General features: G+C 45.1%; 1 protein-coding gene across 1 annotated transcript in view; it reads right to left on the bottom strand.

Annotated features, from left to right (window-relative positions):
• NCAPD2 (non-SMC condensin I complex subunit D2) overlaps positions 1 to 26,356 on the bottom strand; it is a 57,264-nt gene that overhangs the window by 9,485 nt on the left and 21,423 nt on the right. Inside the window, exons 19-26 of the mRNA XM_074975464.1 lie at positions 19,312 to 19,396; positions 19,065 to 19,226; positions 18,588 to 18,805; positions 16,199 to 16,310; positions 15,725 to 15,848; positions 15,100 to 15,255; positions 14,691 to 14,868; positions 9,460 to 9,554 (exon numbers count right to left, since the gene is read on the bottom strand). Of these exons, the coding sequence (XP_074831565.1) occupies positions 9,460 to 9,554; positions 14,691 to 14,868; positions 15,100 to 15,255; positions 15,725 to 15,848; positions 16,199 to 16,310; positions 18,588 to 18,805; positions 19,065 to 19,226; positions 19,312 to 19,396 (1,130 nt within the window). The remainder of the gene's footprint in view (positions 1 to 9,459; positions 9,555 to 14,690; positions 14,869 to 15,099; positions 15,256 to 15,724; positions 15,849 to 16,198; positions 16,311 to 18,587; positions 18,806 to 19,064; positions 19,227 to 19,311; positions 19,397 to 26,356) is intronic.

The following is a 26,356-nucleotide window of genomic DNA, read 5'->3' as shown; positions in this document are numbered from 1 at the left end:
CAGCTGGAAGCAAAGCATCAGCTCATCATTGCTAAATTAATCTGTTAGCCAGCAGCAGTTACTCTCTGGATCAGTATTGCTTCACAGACCATACAGAGATCCAACTGGAGCATATGAAGAGGAGTCCTCATTACGAGTTGTGCTGGACATATGGAAAGAGGCAGGTAATGTTGAGGATCAAGATGTTGAGAGTTTCATTGTTCTTCTCTTTTGAGGAAAGTACTGCCTTCAACTCTGCTATTCTGTTTTCCAAAGTTTACTGTTTTTTATTGTAACCAATGTTGTGATATTGGGAACCAATTCAACCTTATGTAAATTAGTCTTTACATAAAAGGGAGTGATGGGGTGGACTAGGCCCAGAGACCCCCTTATGGAGGTCCCAGGGTCTTTCCACACCTCTACTACTCCTTTCCTGGGACAGGAGTCCTCCAAGCAGCCTACAGTGACTGAAAGTGAAGCAGCCAATCAGGGACAAATAAAGAGGAGCTGCAGAGCCAGAGACATTCAGTTCCTTGCTGGAGCCAGAGGAGTGGAGTTGGTGCTCCTGGCTGGCCAAAGGGAACCGCAGCACTGTGGACAGCTCAGACAAAGAGCTCCTGACTTTCTGGTGGGCCTGAACATAAAAGAGCCCTGAGATAAGGGTGAAGCTTTGGTGAAGGCTAGGGCCACAGAGAAGTGGCACAGGGAACTGAAAGCAGTTTTGTTAAAGGGACACAGCGGTGCATGGCTGCTATTCTTAGGGTCCCTGTACCTGGAGTAGTGGGTGGGCCTCAGTCCCCCTCCCCCATAAGTAGGGCCCTACCAAATTCATGGTCCTTTTTGGTCAATTTCAGAGTCATGGGATTTTAAAATTTTCATGATTTCAGCCTGTTAAAATCTGAAATTTCACGGTGTTGTTATTATAGGGGTCCTGACCCAAAAAGGATGGGGGAGTTGCAAGGTCAGCGATTGCAGTACAGCTACTCTTACTTCTGTGCTGCTGATGGCAGCAGCGTTGCCTTCAGAACTGGGCAGCTGAAGAGCAGCAGCGGCTAACCAGGAGTCCAACTCTGAAGGCAGAGCCACCGTCAGCAGCAGCACAGAAGAAGGATGGCATGGTATTACCACCCTTACTCTGCAGAGCTGGGCCCTCAGTCAGCAGCTGCAATTCTCCAGCTGTCCAGCTCTGAACGCAGCAGAAGTCAGGGAGGCATGGTATGGTATTGCCACCCTGACTTCTGCACTGCTGCTGGTGGGGCGCTGCCTTCAGAGCTGAGCTCCCGGCCAGCAGCTGCCACTCTCCAGCTGCCCAGTTCCGAAGGCAGTGCAGAAGTAAGGGTGGCAATACTGTGACTCCCCACTAAAATAACCTTGTGATCCCCCTGCAACTCCTTTTTGGGTCAGGACCCCCAATTTGAGAAATGCTGTCTCCCCCATGAAATCTGTATAGTATATGGTAAAAGCATGCAGAAGGTCAGATTTCATGATCAATGACGTGTTTTTCATGGACATGAATTTAGTAGGGCCCTACCCATAAGCCACTGGGGAAGTGGCCTACAATCGGACAGCAATAAACCCCCAGAAGGGAAACCGAACTGTTAATGGACCCAACTGGCAATCAGGGGCGAGAACAGACCAAGAGGGCAAAACCATTGGGGAGGAAGCCTGGGGGTACAGCCCGATAACAGGGCCGGGACTGTTTAAAGACTGCAAATGCACCTGACCAGAAGGGCCTGTAGCCTTTCTCCACAGCTTAGAGCAGAGCTGCACAGAAAACTTCTCACTGTGGTACAGAGGCAGCAAGACTAGGTCTGACAAACATATACAGGGAGCAATTTGGGTGCCACCAATTGATCAGCTGTGTGTGATCTTGTAGGCATAGCTAACAGCCAGGATCTCCACCCCAGCCCCAGCACAGGTGTAGTGTGTGGTGGGTCAGCTGGGAGTAGGGAACAGAGGGGCTGCATTGAGGAGAAAGAGCAGTCTGGGAGCCACTGAACAAAGCTCTCTGGTATCTTGGCTGCTTCACTCAGCCCATTGTCCACCTCAGCTACTATAGACCTGCCAAGTGCTACTCATCTCACATTTACTTTTGATGTCACACTCTCCCTTACACATAGGTGAAGGGAGAGCAAGATATAGGAGCGGGGTGCCGATGGCTGCTCCTTACCCCACTGCCAGCCTTGAAAAGTTTTATCCTCCACCCTTCCCACCAAAAAGGTGGAAGGAAAGACGGGAGCAGCCACTCCACAGCTCAGTTCTGGTAAGCCCAGGCCACAGGGAGAGGAACTTCAGAATCAATAACCCCCTGAACCTTCAAAGTTGGCTGCTGTTAAGGGCTCAACTATGCCCATCCCAGTTTCCTCAACTCATACACTGTTCCTAGCTTCCCCATCTATTGCTATAGTCACCCTAGCTGTATCCACCCCCCTGTATCTCTGCCTCCCCCCTAACTCTCCAGTCCTGTTCCCTCCATAACTGCAGTCACCTTATGCATGAGCCTTTGGCTGGTGGGGGGAGGGGGAGAGACTGGTTCCAAGTGACTGCCCTCTCTGGGATGAGTTTATATTTTGAGCTCTCAGGAAGGAAGACCGTTAGAAGTGTCTGGACCTTTTTAAATACACAGAAATGGTAGCATCACCTACAGTGAAGGTTGCTCAAGACTTCCAATTATAAAGAACTTGTTTTCAGTCACTTATTTGCCAAGCTGTTCAAGCTGAAGTTTCCATGACGACTGTCTCAGGTGGTTTGGGGGAATTTTTCCAGCCAAATGCATTTCCCCACCATGTTTAAAAAAAAAATAAAATAAAAATAAATCTTACAACTGCATGAGAGCACTCCAGCAGAGATGATCCCCCTCTAGTGGCTGCTTCCTCTAGAAAGTGACTACCTAATATTGTTATCAGTTACTCAGTTAGCTCAAGCGATTGAGGTCTGTACAGTGGATCTAAAGCTTCCAATACTGCTTGTGTCCCATGTAGGTATCAATATGATGCCACATGACGACATTTGTTTCTTCAATTTGCTTTTTTAAAAGCCTAAAAGATATCAAAAAATGACATTAAAAGAAAATTAAAGTTACAAAGTCAAGCACTCAAAAGTTAAGAAATGCCACATTGAAGGTTTTCTATACAATATAAATCTGGGCCCCTTGTGCATATGCATGATACAGTCTTTAATTACATGTGCATATACTATACTATAATTACATGACTAGACACTTATCCACAGGACCCCTGCCTCATTCAGTGGACAGTGACCAGAGAACGAATCATGGATGTGTGATGAATGAGACTTGGCTGTAGAACTCCTTCCTTTCACAGGGCAAACAGTTCCTTTTTTTCAGGTGCCTAATTTGAGATGCTGAGGTCTGATTTGCAGCAGTGCTGAGCATTCACAACTGAAAATGAAGTCAATGAGAACACAGAAAATGCTATATGGTAACTCCTCGCTTAACATTGTAGTTATGGTCCTGGAAAATGCTACTTTACGCGAAATGATGTTAAGCAAATCCAATTTTCCCATAAGAATAAATGCAAACGGGGGGTGGGGTGGGGTTAGGTTCAGGTTCCAGGGAAATTTTTTTCACCAGACAAGACAATTTTATATTCACACACACACACACACACACACACAGAGAGAGAGTCTTAAACAATTTAATACTGTACACAGCAATAATGATTGTGAAGCTTGGTTGAGGTGGTGGAGTCCGAGGGTGGAAGAGGGTAGGATATTTTCCAGGGAATGCCTTACTACTAAATGATGAACTAGCACTTGGCTGAGCCCTCAAGCGTTAAGACGTTGTTAATGTAGCCTCACACTCTACAAGGCAGCACGAATAGAGAGAGAGAGAGAGAGAGAGAGAGAGAGAGATGTGTGTGTGTGTGTGTGTGGGGGGGTGCATTGCCCTTTTAAGTACGCTGACCCCACTAAGTACACTGCCTTTTTAAGTAGATTGGCAAGTTGAAACAGCAGCTGCTGACCGCAAGCTCCCTCCGTCCTGAGCCCTGTCATGTCCCCCTCCCCACACTCTGAAAATGGGGTATGGGGGGACACACCCTGACATTAGTACCCCTCTTTCCCCCACACACAGCAAGCAGGAGGCTCCCAGGAGCAGCTCCAAGGCAGAGAGCAGAAGCTGTGCACAGCAGTGCGGAGGGAGGGACAGCTGAACTGTCCATCAATTGATAGCCTGCTAGGCAGCTGCCACAAAGGGAATTTAGGGGAGCTGATGAGGGTCTGCCAGTCCACCCTGGCTCCAAGCCCTGACCAGCTAGATCCAATGGGCTGCTCTTTCTGCAAGCAGTGGACAAAGCAGGTGGCTGCCAAACAACATTATAAGGGAGCATTGCGCAACTTTAAACGACCATGTTCTCTAATTGATCAGCAACATAACAATGTTAACTGGGTTGACGGTAAGTGAGGAGTTACTGTATAATACTATGTATTCTGAAAAGAATCAGGTCATAAGCACCTCAAAAGCAGGCCTACAAAATTGGGATATTTGACCTTACTCTATGCACGTGTTTCTCATTTTCAAAACAAGTAATACCACCTCACCTCAGAGGAGTTTTGTGAAGCTCATTCAGTGAGCACTATCCACCCTGAATACTGAATGAAGCAGGGGGATCTGTAGAAAAAAATAGTATGATTGTAATTAAAAAGACTATCATAATACTTCAACATAAGGGGGCCAAATTAATGTTGCACAGGGAACCTTATTTCTAGCACTTCTTAACTTCTGCAGGTTTGACTTTGTAACCTTAAATGTTCTTTTAACATAGTATTTTTGACATCTGTATACCCCCTTCTTCCTACTGGCCGAGAAAGATTAGGACTCCTGCCATGCCCTAATCTCTCCCAAGCTTAGAGAAAGCAGACAATTTACAGCATAGTTCCAAATGGAGAGTTTACAGCTTTGGTATTTCACTTTTCACAACTAGATCATTCCAGTTAAGCAAATTATATGAAAAAACAAAAAGGCAGGAAGGAGACAAAGTGGCAAAAAAGTTAAATTTTGGGAACAGTGGAAAACATCCATTTTTAGGGTGCTGTAACAGCTTGCATTTTTGCAGGGGTTAGGGTTAAGAGAACTAGACCCATCAGTTATTAGGAGAGCACCCAGTCATCTAAAATACCCACCAGCAGAGAACTATTACAGATAAAATAATTTCATTCTACTTTCCTAAAGTCAGAAAGTATGTTGTCTTCAAAATATAGTTAATTTCTTGTTCAGAGCATGAGGATAGATTTCCCCTTTAAAAAAACCTGAATGCTAATTTTGCTTTCATCCCAGATGTTCCTTTTGTTTCCAGGATGGGGCATATTTGTGGCCCTTATTATAGATAAATTTTTCCATTCTTAGGCTAAGATTATCACAGAAAAATCTTCAAGTAAAGGCTTCCCTGTGTTAATAATGCAAAATAATTATTGCAAAAAGTGAGAGCTAGCATGATGCCCCTCTAAGACTCAAATGGTGAATATTATTCATCTATAAATAGATTACTTTGGATACCTTACTGCACTTTCCAGTGTCCACTGTGTGTGAAGCCCTTCATCCACAAGGTGGGGTATTTGGGGAACTCCCCAAAAAGCAAATGCAGCTCTGGGGCATGATTGGGATTCAGTAGCCATAAGTCAAATACGAACTGAAAAACTTTAGAGTTTTCCTCAAACATGGTCTGCAGTAGGTAAGCCTGCTCAAGACTGCCTGCTGCTATGAACACCCATCATATCTGGCTATGGCACTCTTACAGAAGAAATATTAGGACTCAAACCATCCTCAAGCCACTTTCACACAAAAGGGCCAGCTTCCTGCAAGACAAAACCAGCTTCCTCCAGAAACTCTGGAACATTAACAACCTTCCTCAGAATTCAATCCTTGCCACTATGGATGTCATCTCCCTCTACACCAGAGGTGGGCAAACTACGGCCCGTGGGACCGTCCTGCCCGGCCCTTGAGCTCCCGGCCAGGGAGGCTAGCCCCCGGCTTTTCTTCTGCTGTCCCCTCTCTCAGCTCTGGCCCACTGCTCCTGGTGGGTGGTGCGACTGGCTCCGGCTGGGCTGCGAGCTCCTGCTGCTCTGAGTGGCATGGTAAGGGGTCGGGTGCGGGGGTGGGGTGGATAAGAGGCAGGGAGTCCCAGGGGGCAACCAGGAGACAGGGGTGGTTGGATGGGGCAGAGGAGGAGCACGGTCAGGGGACAGGGGGAAGTTGGATAGGGGGTGGGGTCCTGGGGGGAGGCGGTCAGAGGACAAGGAGCAAGGGGGGTTGGAAGTGGGGTGGGGCAGATAGGGGGCGTGGGCCAGGCTGTTTGGGGAGGCACAACCTTCCCTACCCAGCCCTCCATACAGTTTCGCAACCCCAATGTGGCCCTTGGGCCAAAGTTTGCCCACCCCTGCTCCATACCAACACCCCTGCTCTACACCAACACCCCTCATTGCTGCCTGCCTCAAATATCTACAGGACAATAGACAACACTCAGATCTCGACCCTAAACCTATCTATCTAACTCATTCATTTCATTCTCACCCATAACAATTTTATATTCAACAAACATTTTGTCCAAAACAGGGGCACAGCTAAGGGTACTAAGATGGCTCCCCAGCGTGCCAACTCGTCACAGGCCACCATGAGGAAGAATTTCTGGACAAATGCTTCATGAAACCAATGATATATCTTAAGTGTGCCAATGATATTTTCATCCTCTGGACAGACAACCTAATCTCCTTCAGATTTCCACCATAACTTCAACAACCACCACCTGTCCATTATACTCTCTGGAACTAGCATCAACTTCCTAGACACCATTAGCAGCTTCAACAATGGAACCTTACAGACAAGAAACCCACACCTACCTTCATAGATCCAGTAACCACTCCAAGAATTCTTACACAGCCAGGTACTCAGACCACAGAATATGCTCCGAGGAGAAAGTCCAGGATACACACCTTAACACAATTAAAACCACCTTCACCAAACAAGGACATGCCACCAGAGAAGTAGACTGCATCACAGACTGCGCCACCCAAATACTCTGAGAGAACCTGCTTGAATACAAGGGAAAAAGCCTCCAGCTGCACCTCCTTAGTTGTCACCAGCACCCTACACTGGAAACTGTACAGGGTATAGTGACGGGTTGGATCACAGAAGACCCCTTGGGAACTGCCAACTGATGTGCTGGGACTACCTCTAAGCCTGCTTTCCCTGGCAGCCCAGGACTTCAGAACCCTGCCTTGTTTGAGCCAGACACACTAGCCTGCTACAAACACAGACCCAGGTCTGAACCACATCCCCCAACAACTGCAGGCTTAACTGAAAACAGCTTAAGAAGTGCTCCTGTATCCAACACTCAGATGCCCAGCTCCCAATGGGGTCCAAACCCCAAATAAATCCATTTTACCCTGTATTACACTTATACAGGATGAACTCAAATTGTTCGCCCTCTATAACACTGATAGAGAGAGATGCACAGCTGTTTGCTCCCCCAGGTATTAATATATACTCTGGGTTAATTAATAAGTAAAAAGTGATTTTATTAAATACAAAAAGTAGGATTTAAGTGGTTCCAAGTAGTAATAGACAGAACAAAGTGAATTACCAAGCAAAATAAAACAAAACATGCAAGTCTAAACCTAATACAGTAAGAAAGTGATTACAGATGAAATTCACCCTCAGAGATGTTCCAGTACGTTTTCTTTTCTCTCTCTTTTTTTTTTTTTTTTGACAGACTAGCCTCTTTCTAGTCTGGGTCCAGCAATCACTCACACCCCTGTGGTAACTGTCCTTTGTTCCAGTTTCTTTCAGGTACCCTTTGGGGGTGGAGAGGCTATCTCTTGAGCCAGCTGAAGACCAAATGGAGGGGTCTCCCAGGGGCTTAAATAGACACTCTCTTGTGGGTGGAGACCCCTTCCTCTCTCCTATGCAGAATCCAGCTCCAATATGGAGTTTTGGAGTCACATGTCCATGCATGACTCAGTTCCTTACAAGTGGCAGCCATTGCTTACATGCTACCTTGAACGTCTCCAGGTAGACTTCTTATGTGGATTGGAGTCTTCCAAGGTTCCCTTGTCAAGTGTTTCTTGATTGGGAACTTAACTTGCAAATTCCTTTCTTAAGAAGCTGACCAAATGCCTTACTAAGGCTACTTAAAATCAAAACAAGTACAGAGCCAATATTCATAACTTCGAATACATGATACGCATACAAATAATTTAAACTCCTAATAACTTTGCTAAACAAACCCAGACCTAATAAAGACACTAGATTTATGGCTCATTACAACAATTTAAAGCCACTATCCTTCCTTTTTTGTCCTACGATCGCATAAGTGTTAATGGGCCACTTAACATACATTCTACGGGACCATTCAAGATGAACTACTTATGCTAAATAATTTGTTCCATCTTATATTTAGCTGTGACACTCTAAAGACGTGTCGACACTAGAGAGCTTACAACAGCACTGCTGTACCGATGCAGCTGCACCACTGTAAGATCTCCTGTATAGCTGCTCTATGCCAACGGAAGTGAGCTCTCCTGTCAACATAATTAAACCACCATCAATGAGTAGTGGTAGGAGACACTCTCCAGCCCAACAAGGCGCTGTCCACACTGGCGCTTCTGTTGGTGTAACATATTGCTCAAGAGGTGTTCCCCCCCACTCCTGAGTGACACAAAATATACCAACAAAAGTGCTAGTATGCAACACTGCCTTAGTATCCTTCCCAGACCTGAAGACCACCTCTATGCGGCTTGAATGGTCTCTTTCACCAACAAACGTTGGTCCAATAAAATATATCACGTCACCTATCTTCTCCACAGCTATGAAGGCAGAACTCATGGGAGCTTCAAGAGCCAGGTCATTCCCTTTCTATCAGCCAGTGACAAGTATATCCCCAGATTGAAGAACGTTTCTAATGGATGTGTGGACCTTATGATAAAAAAACAGGCTTCTAGAAGAATCCCAGCTGCAACTCTAAGTACAGAGTTACTTCAACAAAATCCCAACAGCACTGTGGCCAGAACACAACTCTTTAGGAAAATGCTGTATGCTTCTGGGGGTGTTTGTCCATGTTACCACATAGCTCTGGAAAAGAACATTATCTGAGAAGAGCTGGGGGAATCTCACTATAGCGTCCCTCACCCATATCTGGCTACAAAGCAGGTGGAGGTGGGTCTGTGTACACATACACGCGCACACATCTCTTGAAGGCTGCACAGCCAAAGCTAGAGAAACAGATGAACAACTACTAGAGGGAGCATTCAAGACTAGTACAGGAAATACACCTACAGATTTCCTGCCATTTTTACCGCAGTTCCTATTTCAACTGCTCATTATGAAACATGTCAACAGTTCTGATCAGACAGTGACTGGAAGGTATATTATATACCACTGCAATTTCTCCTTTTCTCTAGACCTTTGTACACGTTGCATACCAAGATATACATAATATTAACACAACATCCATTTCCCCAGAATACCTCATAATGGTATGGAAGGACTCTTCCTCCACGCCACAGTCTGGGTCTGAGAGGCGGCTGATAATATCCGGAAGCAAGTTGTAGATGGCATTACCCTGCATAGGAAAAAAAAATGATCACATGGCATATACTAACAAAGGAATGACTGCACAGTTCGGGCCAAGCTAGAGAACAGAGCTTCCAACTGAAATGGCCCTTCACCAGCGCCAGTGATTTTTGGCATGGTTGTGTCCATTAGCTTCTGGAGGTGGGTCTGTGTACATGTACATGCACACACACACTTCTTGGAGGCTGCACAGCCAAAGCTAGAGAAACAGATGAACTACTACTAGAGAGAGCATTCAAGACTAGCATAAGAAATACCCTTACAGATTTACTGATGGCCTAAAGCCAGGATCAAAAGAGGTTTTGAGGATGGAAGCAAAGGAAATGACACCCCTCTTCCGGGATTGAGGACTTCAAGGAGTTGACACTGGAGTCTCAGAGTCAGCACCAAACTTTCCCCACTTTTCCTTTAGAAGATGTAAGGGAAGTATAAATATTGGAAAAGGTTTTTTTCCTATACACTGAGCCTTACGAACACTCTTACTTTGGGGGAAACCTTAGCAGGGGAAGCAGAGTCGTGAGTTATTCCCTGCTGGCCTGGCAAAGCTTGATACGCTTTCAGGATAAGCTTATCAGTGTCTTTGGTGTCGGGCAATTTGGATTCAGAATATTTGAGGAGGCTGTGTCACTGTCACTCAGCCCAGGAGAATCTATGCAAAGCTTTATTTTTCTGGCAGGAAAGCTCAAGGAGAACTGAGGAATCCTAGGGATCATTTGTGTCCATAATTGGGGGCTTAATTCCCATAGGCCCCCATAGTGGAGGTGGAGGAAACAGTTTGCCAGTCAGGCTCCCTCAAGTAGAATTCCCAGAATAATTAAAGGAATAATTCAGTAACTAGTGTAACAGCACAAACAGCATCTAATTCAGGAACGAGTTTCTAGGCAGGCTAGCAACCCCAGAGGGACAGACCTGACCAGGAAAGTAAAGGCTTGAGGCCTAAGATCTGGAGGGAGTGCACTCAGATACCACAGAAGGGGGTCAGAAGTGCAGCTAGCCCTGGACCCATCATAATGGTGGTACTAGTGGGATGAATGTGACAGTGGTCATTTACAGTAAGTGACAGCGGTAAAAACAAGGAAAAAAGCAAGAGAAAAAGTAGCTTATGTTCTTTTGGGGAAGAGAATAAGAAAAGATGGTCAGGAAAATCAAATATGAACAGCTCACAAAAAAGAAGCAAGTGGAGTTATGCAAAGAAAAGGGCTAGACAATAAACTGAAAAAAGGCATTGCTGGTCAGTCTGCAGTATCTGGAGGAAAAACTGGGGACCAGAACTGTGTGAAAACAGAAAATGACTCAGTTCTCTAGTGGAAACAGGAGAGTCCAAGGAAGAAGTTCCCAGTGGAAGGCTCGGGGGAGTGATCAGAGCAGCAGCTGGGCCCCATCCCAACTGGGCTTCCTAAAAATCAATCTTTGGAGTGGGAAAAGCTGCAGATAGAGAGAGAGAGAGAGAGAGAGAGAGAAACTGGAGTACCAGAGGCTTGCTGATTGTGAGGAGGAGAGAACTGAATAGGAAGAAGCATGCCAGCTGGAAGTGAAACTGCTATGAGGAACACAAACGGCAGTGCCAGCATGAACTAGAGCTCGAGAGATTAAAGGGACCAGAAATCTAGTGAACTGGTAAGTTATAGAACACAGACCACCAACTCTGGAGAGAGCATATATGCTCAATTGTTGTCTCTCCCAGCAGCAGGGGATTATAGGCACTTATCTCACTGCCTTTGAGAAGAGTTGTGATTTGAACCAGGCTCTACCATGTGAATCAATTCCATTTTCTTACCCTGTTACAAAAGGCACAAAAGCCTACCGCCACATAGAGCGGACAGACTGTGTGGATGATAGACAACTTAAAGCAGCCTTGAATTTGAACAGTCTCCAGAAGATTCCAGAAAAAAGGATTTCAAGGGGCGAGAAGGGGTTCAGAAGCAAAAGGGAGCACCTTGTATGGAGGAAACAAATCAGCTGAGGGAGTGGGAAGGTGGAGAGGGAGGGAGGCAGGGAGAGAAGATTACCTCCATGCAGACTGCAAGTAGCACTCAAACACCTACAGTCAACTTCCCTGCACAAGCAGGTCTGCTGACAGTTGTGGCACAGAAGCAGCTAATTGGGGTTGTGAGCCAATTCCAGAGCTAGTATAGGAGGTGCCAAAATACCAAACAGTTTCAGCTGCTTCATTAGACTATGTTGGCACTGTAACCCAGTAGTTGGATGCCAGACCAGAGAATTCTTTCTGCATGTGAAAGTAATGGAGACAGGGCTAAACAGGGAGCCTGAGGCCTGGAGAACAATCAATCAGTGAGAACACAGAAAGCAGGAATCCTGGACCCATTTAGGAACCCCTTGACTATCTTAGAGGTAGGGGAAAACCTTAATTTACAGGGTAAGAGGTTATGCCCAGGAGGAGGCTACCAAGCAAGTTGAGAGAATGTGAGCTTCCGAATGGAGAGTTAATGACTAAACATAGGACTTCCCAACAGTAGCGCTGACCCACTAGGGAATCTTGGGAATCACATTTAATGGGGCTGAAAGCAAGTCTGAAGAGGTAGGCTCTCAAGACTGGCATCCTTTATAGTACTAGATATAGGGTTTTCAAAGCAGTTTGTCTTCTGGATCCAGACTCAAAGTAGTGAGCACTTGAGCCAGTAAGTGAAGCTCCCAAACAAAGAACTGAAAACTTCCTTGGGACACTCAGTAGCTAGAGTTTGTTTTCTAACTAGGACCTGTTCAGCAAGCAAACCTTCAGTTAAAGGAGGTCTGAACAGTGGTTCAACTCAAAGAGCTGCTGTCCCAGCTCATGTCTGAGAGAAGCCAGTCAGGAACTCCTCTCTCCTCAAGGTGTGGAGATTCTTCAAACATCTTGGGGACACAGGGAAAGCCAAAGGGCACATACAGAGAAGTAGGTGTGGGCACCAAGAGAAGTATGCAAGTGGGAGGTACCCCTCCTTTGGATGAGTGGTTAAAGTGTACATGTGTGACCACATAGTGGGTGGAACTGGCTGAGAAGATATTACTTATCTTTGAAAACTCATGGCAATCGGGGGAAGTCCCGGACAACTGGAAAAAGGATAATGTAGTGCCCATCTCTAAAAAAGGGAAGAAGGAAGATCCTGGGAACTACAGGCCAGTCAGCCTCACCTCAGTCTCCGGAAAAATCATGGAGCAGGTCCTCAAGGAATCAATTCTGAAGCACTTAGAGGAGAGGAAAGGGATCAGGAACAGTCAGCATGGATTCACCAAGGGCAAGTCATGCCTGACTAATCTAATTGCCTTCTATGACGAGATAACTGGCTCTGTGGATGAGGGAAAAGCAGTGGACATGGTGTTCCTTGACTTTAGCAAAGCTTTTGACAGTCTCCCACAGTATTCCTGCCAGCAAGTTAAAGAAGTATGGGCTGGATGAATGGACTATAAGGTGGATAGAAAGCTGGCTAGATTGTTGGGCTCAACGGATAGTGATCAATGGCTCCATGTCTAGTTGGTAGCCGGTATCAAGTGGAGTGCCCCAAGGGTCGGTCCTCGGGCTGGTTTTGTTCAATATCTTCATAAATGATCTGGAGGATGGTGTGGATTGCACCCTCAGCAAGTTTGCAGATGACACTAAACTGGGAGGAGAGGTAGATACGCTGGAGGGTAGGGATAAGATACAAAGGGCCCTAGACAAATTAGAGGATTGGGCCAAAAGAAATCTGATGAGGTTCAACAAGGACAAGTGCAGAGTCCTGCACTTAGGATGGAAGAATCCCATGCACCACTACAGACTAGGGACCAAATGGCTAGGCAGCAGTTCTGCAGAAAAGGACCTAGGGTTTACAGTGAACAAGAAGCTGGATATGAGTCAACAGTGTGCCCTTGTTGCCAAGAAGGCCAATGGCATTTTGGGATGTATAAGTAGGGGCACTGCCAGCAGATCGAGGGATGTGATCGTTCCCCTCTATTTGAATTGGTGAGGCCTCATCTGGAGTATGTGTCCAGTTTTGGGCCCCACACTGCAAGAAGGATGTGGAAAAATTGGAAAACATCCAGCGGAAGACAACAAAAATGAGGAGAGGCTGAGAGAACTGGGATTGTTTAGTCTGCGGAAGAGAAGAATGAGGGGGGATTGGACAGCTGCTTTCAACTACCTGAAAGGGGGTTCCAAAGAGGATGAATCTAGACTGTTCTCAGTGGTAGCAGATGACAGAACAAGGAGTAATGGTCTCAAGTTGCAGTGGGGGAGGTTTAGGTTGGATATTCGGAAAAACTTTTTCAGTAGGAGGGTGGTGAAACACTGGAATGCATTACCTAGGGAGGTGGTAGAATCTCCTTCTTTTGAGGTTAAGGTCAGGCTTGAGAAAGCCCTGGCTGGGATGATTTAGTTGGGGCTTGGTCCTGCTTTGAGCAGGGGGTTGGACTAGATGATGACCTCCTGAGGTCCCTTCCAACCCTGATATTCTATGATCTGTGGAAATTCTGCTTCTTTTCAGGCTTGGTTCTGGCACACAAGGTGGAGCATAAGGCCACATGAGCCGAATCAGCAATGCATCTGGCCTGGCAGGGTTTGCCAGGTAAGCTGGTTAGTCTGCTGGAGCTCCAGCATTGCTGTGCCCTGTAAATGTGGTGGGTAGAAGTCTGCTCTGAGTGACAGCCACCAAGGTTGCTTAAGTGTCAAAGGCTAGATACTAGAGCACACAGTAGTATGTTTGAAGAGGGAAGGAGAGAGAACAAGTGAGCACACAGGCAGAGATGAGGCACAGGGCTGGTGGCAGCAGTTACATGCTGTGGTGACAAAGTCTTTAAGATTCGAAGGCCAGAATGGACCATTGTGATCATCCAGCCTGATCTCCTGTAGAACACAGGCCATATAGAGTCAATGTACTCTGCAGCAGATGGATAGTCACTTTCAACAATATCAGGATTGGGGCAAGGATGGTTCTGAGCGTGTCCTTCTAGATTTATACAGTCACTAGACAGCATGAGAGCGGGTCCAGGACAGACACTGTCTCCTTGGCCATGCGCAAGACAGCTTGGAAACCAGCATCCTTCTCTAGAGCTCCTCACTCTTCGCTTAGATCCCCAGTCCCAACAACCTCCTCTCCATCTCCACACCTCCTCACTGGGATCCTCCCTAGAATCCCTTGCCATCCCTCACCTTGTTGGAAAGTTCGCTGAAAAAATTCCGAGCCAGACGCACAATTTCCTCTTCAGGGTCAATGAGCAGAGCAGCCATCTCACTCACTTGCCCCTTTACTTTCACCATGTCTTTGAGAATCAGGTGCGTCATCACCAACCCAGCTGTCTGCCTCACACCTTGACAGGGGTCCCGCAGCCTAAGAGAAAGATTCAGTTACACAGGGAACCAACAGGCCATCTGGCTCCCTCCCAAAGAACCAAGTCTCCTATTTGTTCAGGCTTCCCTGCCACAACCCTTAGCACTCAAAAATTCCCTCATCTCCTCAAACCTGGGTTACTGTAGCTCCCTCACCTTCCTAAGAGGCATTTTCCCCCCCAATCAGCTGTTCTAAACTCTCCACTCCCAGAGGTGAGAGAGGAGGTTTTACCTGGCATACAGATGGGGGGTCCAGGGCTCCACCAGATTGGGGAAGCGGATAGCTAGATCTCCTGCTGCAATCATGAGGTTGGACCTCACAACAGGTAGGGTGGATTTCTCCAGCATGGTAAACAGGAGGCGCAAGTGAGAGTCACAGAATTCAGTGCTGAGGGGAGACAGGGTGGGGACACAGAAGACAAAAGCAAGACTCGATTTTTAGAGCTTCAGTGAGAACAGAGCCAAGGGCACGCTCATCGTACTTTCTCCAGAGAAGGGTGCTATGACATGGGGACAAAATCACTTTTGACAGATGTCTATACTACCCACTGGATCAGCTGGTAGCGATAGATCCAGCGGGGGTCGATTTATCGTGTCTAGTCTAGACGCAATGAATCGACCCCCGAGCACTCTCCCCCGAGCACTCTCCCCTCAACTCCTGTACTCCACTGGCACAAGAGGCACAGGTGGAGTTGAAGACACCGCGGTGAGTAGCTCTAAGTACATTGATTTCAGCTACATTATTCACATAGCTGAAGTTGCGTAACTTAGATCGATTTCCCGCCCCCCCAGCGTAGACCAGGCCTAAGAGGTTAGGCTGGGGAGAAGAGGATTATGGCCAGAAGGCTGGACATTACCTGACCATGCAGAGTTTACCAAGGGCCAGCGCTGCAGCAGCTGAGAGTGCTGGATCATTGTAGAGCCCAGGGTTATTGCAGATCTTGAGCACCAGGGGAATAAAGGCAGAGAGCAGCTGCTTTTCTGCAGTGGGGAGAAACAAACACTGTCAGTTCTGAGAGAGCATACCCCAAAATGTATCTCATTTCAAAGGAGATCACATAGGTAGTCACAAATTACTGAAGAGTCCACACAGATTTGGTGTCCCCTCACTTTTGTAGTTGGGCAAGTGCCATTAGAAATTCAGAATCATGAAACTGAGGTCATAAGAAATTCACATGAAAAGGAAATTTCCACAGCATTTTAAGTTTCCTGAAGGAATAATTTATGTGCCTCATGCTGGTTCTCTCACACATTGTGTCCATTCTTTAGGGCATGGCAGATAAAGAGGTATGGACTGGAGGGGAACACTCCCATGTGGGGGCCACACTCACCATCCAGCAGCTCTGTGTCACAGATGTTGCGGATAACTTCTGCCTCAGTGTCATCAGCTGAGGCACCTACTAGGCCCAGATCCTCCTCCATGGTGGTCTCATTCTCAATGCTCTGTGCAGAGGGAAGGAAGAAGTTATTGAACAAAAGTTACAGAAAAGACTTTGCATCATACTAGCACCTTCCATCACAAGGTCCTTCCCTCCAGGATGGGATGTGAGCACTCTAACAGCAACACGATAAAAGCTTACAAGATCAAACAAAGGAAGAATTCAACCTATTTGCCCCCTCTAGTTTGAACAGAATTATGATAGCGGGGCAGAGGTCTGTTAGTTTGTATTTTGTGGTATGGCAACATTGATGAGGGATTTAAAGAAGCAAGTCCATGTGACCTCTGATCAGCCAAGACAAACTGGGCTACAACCAGCATGAGGGCCTGATCTAACACCTATAAGCAACAATGGATATGCAAATCCAAAAGGCCAATTACTTTGATGAGGAACTTATAAAAACAGAAGATCAAACTGGTCTTGCTCTATATGGAGGACACTGTTTACCATTTCCTCCAGATGGTACTCTGGCATAAACACTCAAAGAAATGTCAGTGTAACCTGACCTGATCTGATAATAAACTAGAAACACTTGGAAACTGGATAAGCAGAGTGCATGAGGGATAAAGAGAAGAGTTTTCTGGACACAGCAGAGTGGAGGCTTCTGATCAGGAGGAAAACTGTATATACGTTTTGCAACTTAAACTAGCAGAAGTCTCCCTCACTGGGCTTTGCAAAATATTAGAGTAGGTATGATATATGATCTGTTTTTGTTATACTACCATTTTCTCTATTTTTAATATAGCTTGTTTAAGAAAACTACTCTTGTATGTGTAATTTCACAGGCTGTTCCAAAGGAAGAAGAATCCCACAACCTCAGAGAGGCTCCAGAAACTCCTTCAACCTTCAGCACCTCTCCCATCACTTAGTCTTGGTCAGACAAGGCACAAACAAAAGACCTCTGTCACTGAAGTTCATTGCAAAAGGTTGTGTCAGGTGAACACAGAAAAGAAGCCAAAAGGCCAAAGGTGCTGGGGAGTGCCAGTGCCAGGAATTACATGGGACAGAAAGAAGAGGGGAGCATGGTCAGGACACCTGGGTTCATTCTCTTTCTCCCCGGCATCCCAAACTCAAGGGCATCAGGGGATCTTTAGGGAACATGAGAGGACACGACCTCAACTGTCTCTGATCTGAAACATGTAACAATGCCCCCAGCACTTTGCTTGAGCACTGGATCAGTACTCTTCAGAGGGAGAGAAAGTCTTAACTGTTGTACAAGGAGGATAAAAACTGAAAATTCAACTTTTAAAAATTAAATACAGGTTCATTTTGTATAAATATTTAAATTAAATATGAAAATATGACAACTTATGTTAAGACCTAGTGTTACTACAATACATTAAAATCATTTAATTTAAAAATTCAAAAAATAATACTGAGCAGTATAAGTTTGCTGCCAAGTTTAAAAGCAAGTCAAATCACTGAACCGGAGGAAGTCACTCACTAAGTACCTGGAACAAGTTTGCTGAAATGCTAAACTAAATTCTGAAAGCAATAGCCTCTTCAGAGAGAATATTTTTTCATTTCAGTTTATTCAACAAGTTCAGTTCAATGACTAGTTCATTCAAAGTTAAGAAGCCAATGGGAGCTGAAAAAGTAGGAAACCTAGTTTTTCCTTTCCAGTCTATGAATAAGAACTAGGTGAGGAGGAGATCTACAAATTCTAAAATCTTGAGGAACATGGTGAACAGAAACAATTACCTCAATTCACTAACTACAGATATTTCATTTGTTTAATAATCAGTTAATTTTAATTGCAAAACACCTTTTTTCCCAAAAATTTTTCATATGTATTCAGTATATTTAAAGTAGATTTAACTAATAGAAAAATCATTTAAAAATGCTATTTTTGTGCATTTAATTAAATTTAAATTTCCAGCCAAACAGAGCTTGACACAAATCACAAGTAAAAAAATTTAGTAAATAAGAAATACTAAAATCAACATATTCTAACATAATGTATCCTCCTGGATAGCAAAAAAAGCACTAAATTTAGTGTGAAGGCTATATCAACGTGTTTTAATGGTTACCACCAACCAATGATAATCAGCCTCTCTTTAGGAAAAGAACTGAAAAGTTCATATACAAAACAAGATTAAAAATCAATAGTTTAATCCAAGGTTTCCTGCTTGCTGATTTAAACTGTGATTAGAATCAGTGATTTAAATCAATCCACGCTGGTCTTGCACACCACTCCTTACAGAACAGTTCTCCCTAGAAACTTGCTGGGGCAGTGACTGAGGAGGAATGGGCTATGCATAGGAAGGAGCTCAATTCTCACCTTGGCACTCTGCTCTTTGGTGCTGTTGGCAACATGTTTCTTGGCCTCCTGCTCCTCCCCAAGGACACGGCGCCTACGAAGCTCTGCACTCACTGCCCGCTCCAGATGCACAACCTGCTGTAAGGCCACATTTCCCACGAGGGAGAGCAGATGTGTCAGCAGGAAGGTAGGGAGAGTGTTGGCACCACCAGGGACACTGCTTGGAGAAGTCCCTGGTTCTGATGCGTGGAAAAGGAAGGTGTCAAAATTCATAGAACTTCTTCTCTGGACTTACATTCTGTTAATTATCAGCAAGTCTCAATGACTCTGCACCCCACCTCTACACCTTTGGATGTTCAGCTCACTGCACCCTCACATTCCCTTCCAATCCAGCTTCTTCTGGAGCCACTTCACCATGCCTCCCCCACCTACCTACCCCAGGGGCAGCTGGTTACAATGCTGCAGGCTATGGGAACAGACCTCCTCCATCCACCTCACCTGCTCCCACCCCTTGGGCCTCCTGAAGCCTCTCCAGAGCCTGTTGGCTACAACACTGCAGGATTTGGGCACATATCTCCTCAGGCCCTTCTGCTAACTGGTAGATGAGGGTCACTGCTGACTCCATGAAGGGGATCCAGAGTGTGCTTGGCTGGGCAAAGCCTGGTGAGTACAAAAGAGAACCACATGTTACACAGGCCAGACATATCAACACCTACCCCATGCCCTGTAGCTTCCTTGACCTCACCTGTGGTCACAGCCTCACTCAGGCGTCCAAAGAGCAGGTGTGTCTGCGGCAGCCGGAAAGGAGCATGGTTCTTCCCCTCAGCTGGCTGCAGAGAGAAGCCCAGACAGATGGGTAACCTTAGCTAACTCACAACCTTCTCCATCTGTGCTCCTGAGGGGCTCTTTCTTTTCCACACTCATACTACTAGATACAAATGTGTTATACTGATGGTAGAGCCATCCAGAATGTTTGGGGGGAGCCATTCTAGAATCATTTGAGATCCCAAGCAATGCAGAACAAAAAGTGGTTCCTGCCCCTTTCTGAAGTTACAATGGTCAGACTGCATCATACAGAAAGACTACAGCTATAGGCCAACAAAGGAAGCTTCCAAGCCAAGATGAGCAATCCTACTTTTGAGCTTGTTCTAGCAGTTATTCCCTTGGAATAGCGCTTGATCCTGCTTTCCAACCAGGTGAACAAGGGTACAAGACAGGTAAATGATGAAAATACTCTAATGCTATTATATCAATCAACAGAATGCCTTCACCTGAAGTACTGTGACCAGTGCAGTCATCTTATTAAAAGGATATAGTAGACCCTCCCCCTTGCCATTTTGGGGGCTTAAGAGAAGCAGTTTCCACAATCAGCAGCACAGAAGCTGGACAAGTAAAGCCAAATGCCCATTCAGTATGCATGGAACCTGGAGCTAGGGAGGGAGAGAGTAAGCTGGAGGAGAGGAATTACTCCTGGGCTGGGAGTCTGACATACTTGGACAGCCAATCATGGCCAGAATAGCATGGGCATATCTGGAGCTGCCTAGATGCTGAATTCACAAAAGCATGTTGTTTGGGGTGTGGAAAGTAAGAAAATCAGTTTCCAGCAGTGGGAGATATAGCCTCAGTTGGCTAGAATACTATCCCTACAGTCACAATCCAGGTCTGGAGTATCAACGAGGGAGGGAGAGAGGGAGGAAGAGCTGCTATGAGCATTCAACCATCTGCAGCCCTAGTTCCTTCCATAAAGCCGAGCTGCTGAGAGAAGCTGTGTGCTGTGGCAGAGAAGTAGCCAACTGGGGCTGTGAGGCTAATATAGGGAGGAAAGTTTGGCACTAAAACACTCAGTTTCTCAAGGCTTCATTTGTGGCATTGGTAACCCAGTCAGTCTCCAGAGCAGAGAAATTCTATTGCGCATGAAGAAGTAGGTAGATCAAGTATTTCTATTCACACTTTAGCGTATGAACAAATTAAAAAGACAACCTATTTTAAAAGATAAAAAGCTCATTGCCCCTCTATATCGGGGCCAAGGGTTCAGATATCCCTATTGATATACAAGTGTTCAACTGTTTCTGAATGCATCCGATGAAGCGAGCTGTAGCTCACAAAAGCTTATGCTCAAATAAATTGGTTAGTCTCTAAGGTGCCACAAGTCCTCCTTTTCTTTTTGCGAATACAGACTAACATGGCTGCTACTCTGAAACCTGTTTTTGAATACTAGTTTTAAAAGATTAAAAACCCCTCTCCCCTAAGAACTTAAGTAGAGATAAGGAATTTGTATTTCAGGACATAGGCCAACTTATAATGGAGGTTAGAGAAAGCAGCTTTCCCTGTGGATGGACCACGTCTCTCAATTAATGTTACTTACTTGTAATTGGAGTTCAAGATTAGGGATGTAAAAGGTTAACCAGTAAGCATTAGGCTTACTAGTTAACCAACCGTAAGCGTTAACACCCGGAGCCCCCGTGCTGGGCTGGAGCGCTTCCCCCCCCCCAGCTCCGGCCAGGCTGGAGCAGCCCTGGCGCTACCAAGCCTGCTGGAGCTACCTCGGTGAACCGATATAATTTTAAGCGCTTAACTGGTTACATTTTTTAACAGATGTTAACATCCCTATTCAAGATGACTACATATTTACACTTATGGGCAATGTGCTGACCAGGGCTGTTTATTGGTGGAGCCTTCTCTACACAGTACCTGTTGGTGTACACATGCACCACCACCCTTCCACCACCACTCCCCTCAGCATTCACAAACATTCCAAGGTCAGAGGAACTGCTGCTAACTTGTAATATTCAAGGATACTATCTGGAAATAGTTTGAAAAGACACATGCTAACCCATATGATTCTTAACATGAACAACCCAAAAGACTTCCTAAAAATCTTTATTTCTATTTAAATAATATGCTAGAACTCTTCTAGCATCTGAGATATCTAAAGCAGATTCCCCTGTATTAGCACGTGGCTTCTGAAAGAACACTGATAAATTTACTGTCCTATGTGAAACTCAGGTGCTATTTTTGGTAAAAAACCTGGGATCAGGTCTAAAAACCATCTTATTTTTATAAAAAAAATAGATAAAAGGTGGAACTGCCATCAATGCAGGCAATTAGCTCACCCTTTTGGCTGATGTTATAAACAATCAAACACAATCTTAATAGATAAATAAGGACCACCACCAAGTGCTCAAGAGAGGTCTTCATAAGCACAGATAAAACCAAAGTAAGATTGCATGCAGGAACTGGGTCCCTGAAGGGGGATACAAACTAGATAACTGCTTTAGAAATCTTTTAATCGTATCATGCACAAACAATCTACCATCAAAAGAAAAACAAAGCTGCCAAGCACACTTAGAGAAATTAGATAACCCCTCAGACTTTAGATACAATTTTTATTCCTTACATTTTGGAATAGTTGATGTAACTGGTGACCTAGGCTTGGTCTACATTACTGGGAAAAGTCGATCTAAGCTACGCAATTTGAGATACGTGAATAGTGTAACTCAAGTCAATGTAGCTTAGATCTACTTAATGCGAGATCCACACTACATTATGTCAACGGGAGCTGCTTTCCCATCAACTCCCATACTCCACTGAATCAAAGAGTAAGGGGAGAGCGATCTGCCACCAATGTGTTAATCACCGGGTGTCAATCCCCTGGTAAGTGTAGACAAGCCCTAAGATTTTTCCCCACCTCCAAAAGACAAATCTAGCTCATTTCAAGTGATAATATTTTCTTGTACAATGTTTTCTAGAGTAAAGTGATACACTATGAAACAACAAGGAACAGGATATTAGTCAGAGTCCAATAGTCCAGGCCTGTTAGATTAACAGACTGGAAATCCAGATGAAGAATTCTACATGCTACTTAGACAACAGATCCGGAGACAAGTAGTTTGTACATTTCCCCTGACAGCAGGTCTGTATACCATTGCTGATCCCTACCAGGCTGATGTGACCAGGGTCAGCCTCCTCTTGTCCAGTCTTATCTTCCTCACTACCTTCTGAATTAATGTAAAGGAGGGAAAGTATACAAAAGGCCCTCTTCCCAATGCATTAGAAAAGTGTCTGAGATGGGCTGACTGTCGTTACCTGCTCTTGGGCCAAAAAAAAAAAAAAAAAAAAAAAAAAAAAAGACTTTTTAAACACACAAGCAGGTTCAACAAAGGTCCATGACAAGCTAACCCCAACTGGAGAAGATCTCTATAAGCTGGTCCTTTAATAACCTCTTGTGCATCTGAGAGCTTTCCCTCAGCTGAGCCAAATCTGCCAACACTCTCCTGTTAAATGCAGAGCCATCAGACAGATGTCTTGTGGTATGCCCCAGCCCCACAGACTGGTTGCCTCAGCACGCAGAGCTGAATCAGCACCTCTGCTTGACATAACCCAGCCATTGTATTGTCCATCACTACCTGCATAACTTTCCCCCTTAGATGAGGAGGAAAAGAAGATTTGAGAGCTAGATGAATTGCCCACACTTCTAAAACATTTATGGGCAGATTCTTTTCTTGGAACAGGCAGTGATCTCAAACTGTCAGAGGGCCCAGTGAGTTCTCCATTCATTGTCTGACGCATCAGAGGTTATTGTGACCAACAGCGAGAGAGGACTGAACAGAACTCCCTTCAAAACATCAGTTCTGTTCATCCACCACACCAAAGAATCTAAAATGTGCTGTGGCATGGTGACTAGCATATGAAGTTTATCCAAATTTGGTTTGTAAATTCGAGCCAACCAATTTTGCACTGGACTCAGACGTTCAAACCGAATGACATAAATAGTCACTGCCGTATGACCCATCAGACCCAAAGTGAAAATATCTGGGTTTGAGAACTACCAATCTTCAGACATCTTTCCTTTGAAAAGAAAGCCTGTCCTGCTACAGAGTTCACCACTGATCCTATAAAGGTGATTCTCTGAGTTGGACAGAGAATAGACTTCTTGACATTTATAAGCAGTCCTAAATCTGAAAAGAGAAGTTTTAAACCGAATGTGAGTCAACAGATCCGTGCGCAAAGCCTACTTTACCAGCCAATCATTTTAATATATGGGTAAGCAAAGACACCCTCTTTTCTAAGATATACCACTACCTCTGAAAGGCACTTTGCAAGGACCCGTAGCACCAGAGAGAAAAAACACTAGGACCTCATACTGAAGAGGTCAGTCCCATGACAAAACAGAGGTACTTCTGATGACTGAGCTGAATAAAAATATGAATCCTAGAGAGCTTTGAACCAATCCATGCTTGAGAGTGAGGGAATGATCAAGGTTAGGCTTAACATTTGAGACCGAAACTTGCAGATGAATGTGTTCAGCTTCTTTATGTCCAACACAGGGCAGAAAGCCCCATCTTTTTTCAGCATCAGGAAATAATTTGAATCCCATAGATCTTTGGGAACTTCATTTATAGCTCCTATTAGGAGCAATCCCTGAATTTCTGACAGAAGAACAACTTTGTGAGATGGTTCCCTGAAAAGGGGAGGGTTAGAGGAATTGAAAGGAGATCGTGTTTTGAACTGTATTGCATAATCCTTTCCCATTATTTTTATTTGTTCAATGAAATAAGCCTCCAATTGCTTGCAAAATGGTCTGGCCTGTCTCCAAACAAAGGGTAGAAAGGAATTTTGCAAGTTGGTCCTCAAATCTCTACCCTCATATCAAATCTACAAGCTGTATTCAATGAAGACGAGAAAGCAGATTGCATCGACTTAGGTCTGGGCCTAAATGACAACTTTTGTTGAGACTGAGAAGTAGTAAGCTGCTGGTGTTGTTGTTGCTGTTGAGTTGAGAAATACAATAACTCCTCACTTAACGTTGTAGTTATGTTGCTGAAAAATGCAACTTTAAGCAAAATGATGTTAAGCAAATTCAATTTCCCCATAAGAATTAATGTAAATAGAGGTTAGGTTAGGTTCCAGGGAAATTTTTTTCACCAGACAAAAGATAGACACACTAAGTTTTAAACAAAAAATTTAATACTGTACATAGCAATGATGATTGTGAAGCTTGGTTGAGGTGGTGGAGTCAGAGGGTGGAAAAGGGTAGGATATTTCCCAGGGAATGCCTTACTGCTAAATGATGAACTAGCACTTGGCTGAGCCCTCAAGGGTTAAGACGTTGTTAATGTAGCCTCACACTCTACAAGGCAGCATGAATGGAGGGAGGGGAGACAGCATGGTTGGCAGACAGACAGAATGTGAGAGAGATGCACATTGCCCCTTTAAGTATGCTGAATGCACGCTAAGTACATTGCCTTTTTAAGTGGATCAGCAAGGTGAGACAGCAGCTGCTGCCAGCAAGCTTCCTCCATCCTGAGCCCTGTTGTGTCCCCGTCCCCCCCCCCGCTCTATGGAGATGGGGTGTGGGTCAGGAGACACCCTGACATTAGTCCCTCCACACAGCAAGCAGGAGGCTCCCAGGAGCAGCTCCAAGGCAGAGGGCAGGAACAGCACATGGCAGTGGGGGGAGGGATAGCTGAACTGCCGGCAATTGACAGCCTGCTGGGCAGCTGCCGCAAATGAAACTTAGGGAGCAGGGAACTGATGGGGGGCTGCTGGTCCACCCTGGTTCCAAGCCCCCACCAGCTAGCTGCAACGGGCTGCTCTTTCTGCAAGCAGTGGACAAAGCAGCCAGCTGCCAAACAACGTTATAAGGGAGCATTGTGCAACTTTAAACAAGCATATTCTCTAATTGATCAGCAACGAAACAACGTTAAGCGGGATGACTAAGTGAGGCGTCACTGTATGAAGAGGATGGTGGATAAAATTGCCTCCTGTAGTGAAAAGCAGTAGATGGGTCTCCTTTTAGTAGTAGAATATAAACCAAGTGATATACTGCTCTGTTCTCAATTTCTCCAAAGGTTTGCCCGTTTTGTTACTAAATGGACCCTCACCCTCAAAAGGAAGACTGTCAACTTTAAATCTAGTATCCACAGCCAATGAAGATCTTAACCATACATGTCTACGGGTGGCAGCAGACGCTAAAGCCCTAGCCACAGAGCCAGAAGAAGTATCAAAAGCACCCATGAGGACTTGTTTTGCCACATTCTGAGTTTAAGAGGATAGCATTAGCAAATTTCCTCTGATCCTCTGGTAATTCTAAAACAAGAACAGCCATTTTTTCCCCTACAGGTGAAACTGGTAGTGGGACATTACCATTGGTAATTGGCTACTCTTCTCTTCATCACTGAATATTACTTTCCTCTGAAAGGCAACAATGTCTTCCCTTCTCTCTCAGCAACAGTATGGACTTGACCAGACCTAAATCTGTTACTTGCTGTTGAAACCATCAAAGAATGTTGCATAGGGTACATATGGAAATACGAAACTGCTCATGAGGGAGCTGATAGTTTGTCTGCCTTCTTAGAGATGGACTGGCAGGAAGCAGGAGCAGCCCAAACTGCTTTAGCAGATTGAAAAAGTCTATCCAAAATAAGCAGACATCATACTTCTCAAAGGTGCTCCTAAAATGTCAAATACTGGATATGTCGTCTCTTCAATAACAGAAGGCAAGTTCAAAGTAGATGCCATTCAATCTACCAATTCATGGAATTGTAATTCATCCTCTGAAGGAGACAAAGCAGAAACAATGCTCATATTTTCAACAGAATACAACTCTGGTGGATTTGCAACTGGAGCCAGATGTTCCAGGAGAGGAACCAATTTCTCTTCTTCCTCAGAGGATGTATCTGGCACTATTGTTTGGGCTGCAGATGGATCTGAGGACATTGGATCTGAAAAGATCACTTTGACTGGATCCTTTTCAGCTAGAGCCTCATCACCCAACCCATACTGTAGAT

The sequence above is a fragment of the Natator depressus genome, chromosome 1 (assembly GCF_965152275.1).
Source record: "Natator depressus isolate rNatDep1 chromosome 1, rNatDep2.hap1, whole genome shotgun sequence".
In the NCBI taxonomy this organism is placed as follows: Eukaryota; Metazoa; Chordata; order Testudines; family Cheloniidae; genus Natator; species Natator depressus.
This window is presented reverse-complemented; position numbering and strand designations above follow the sequence as displayed.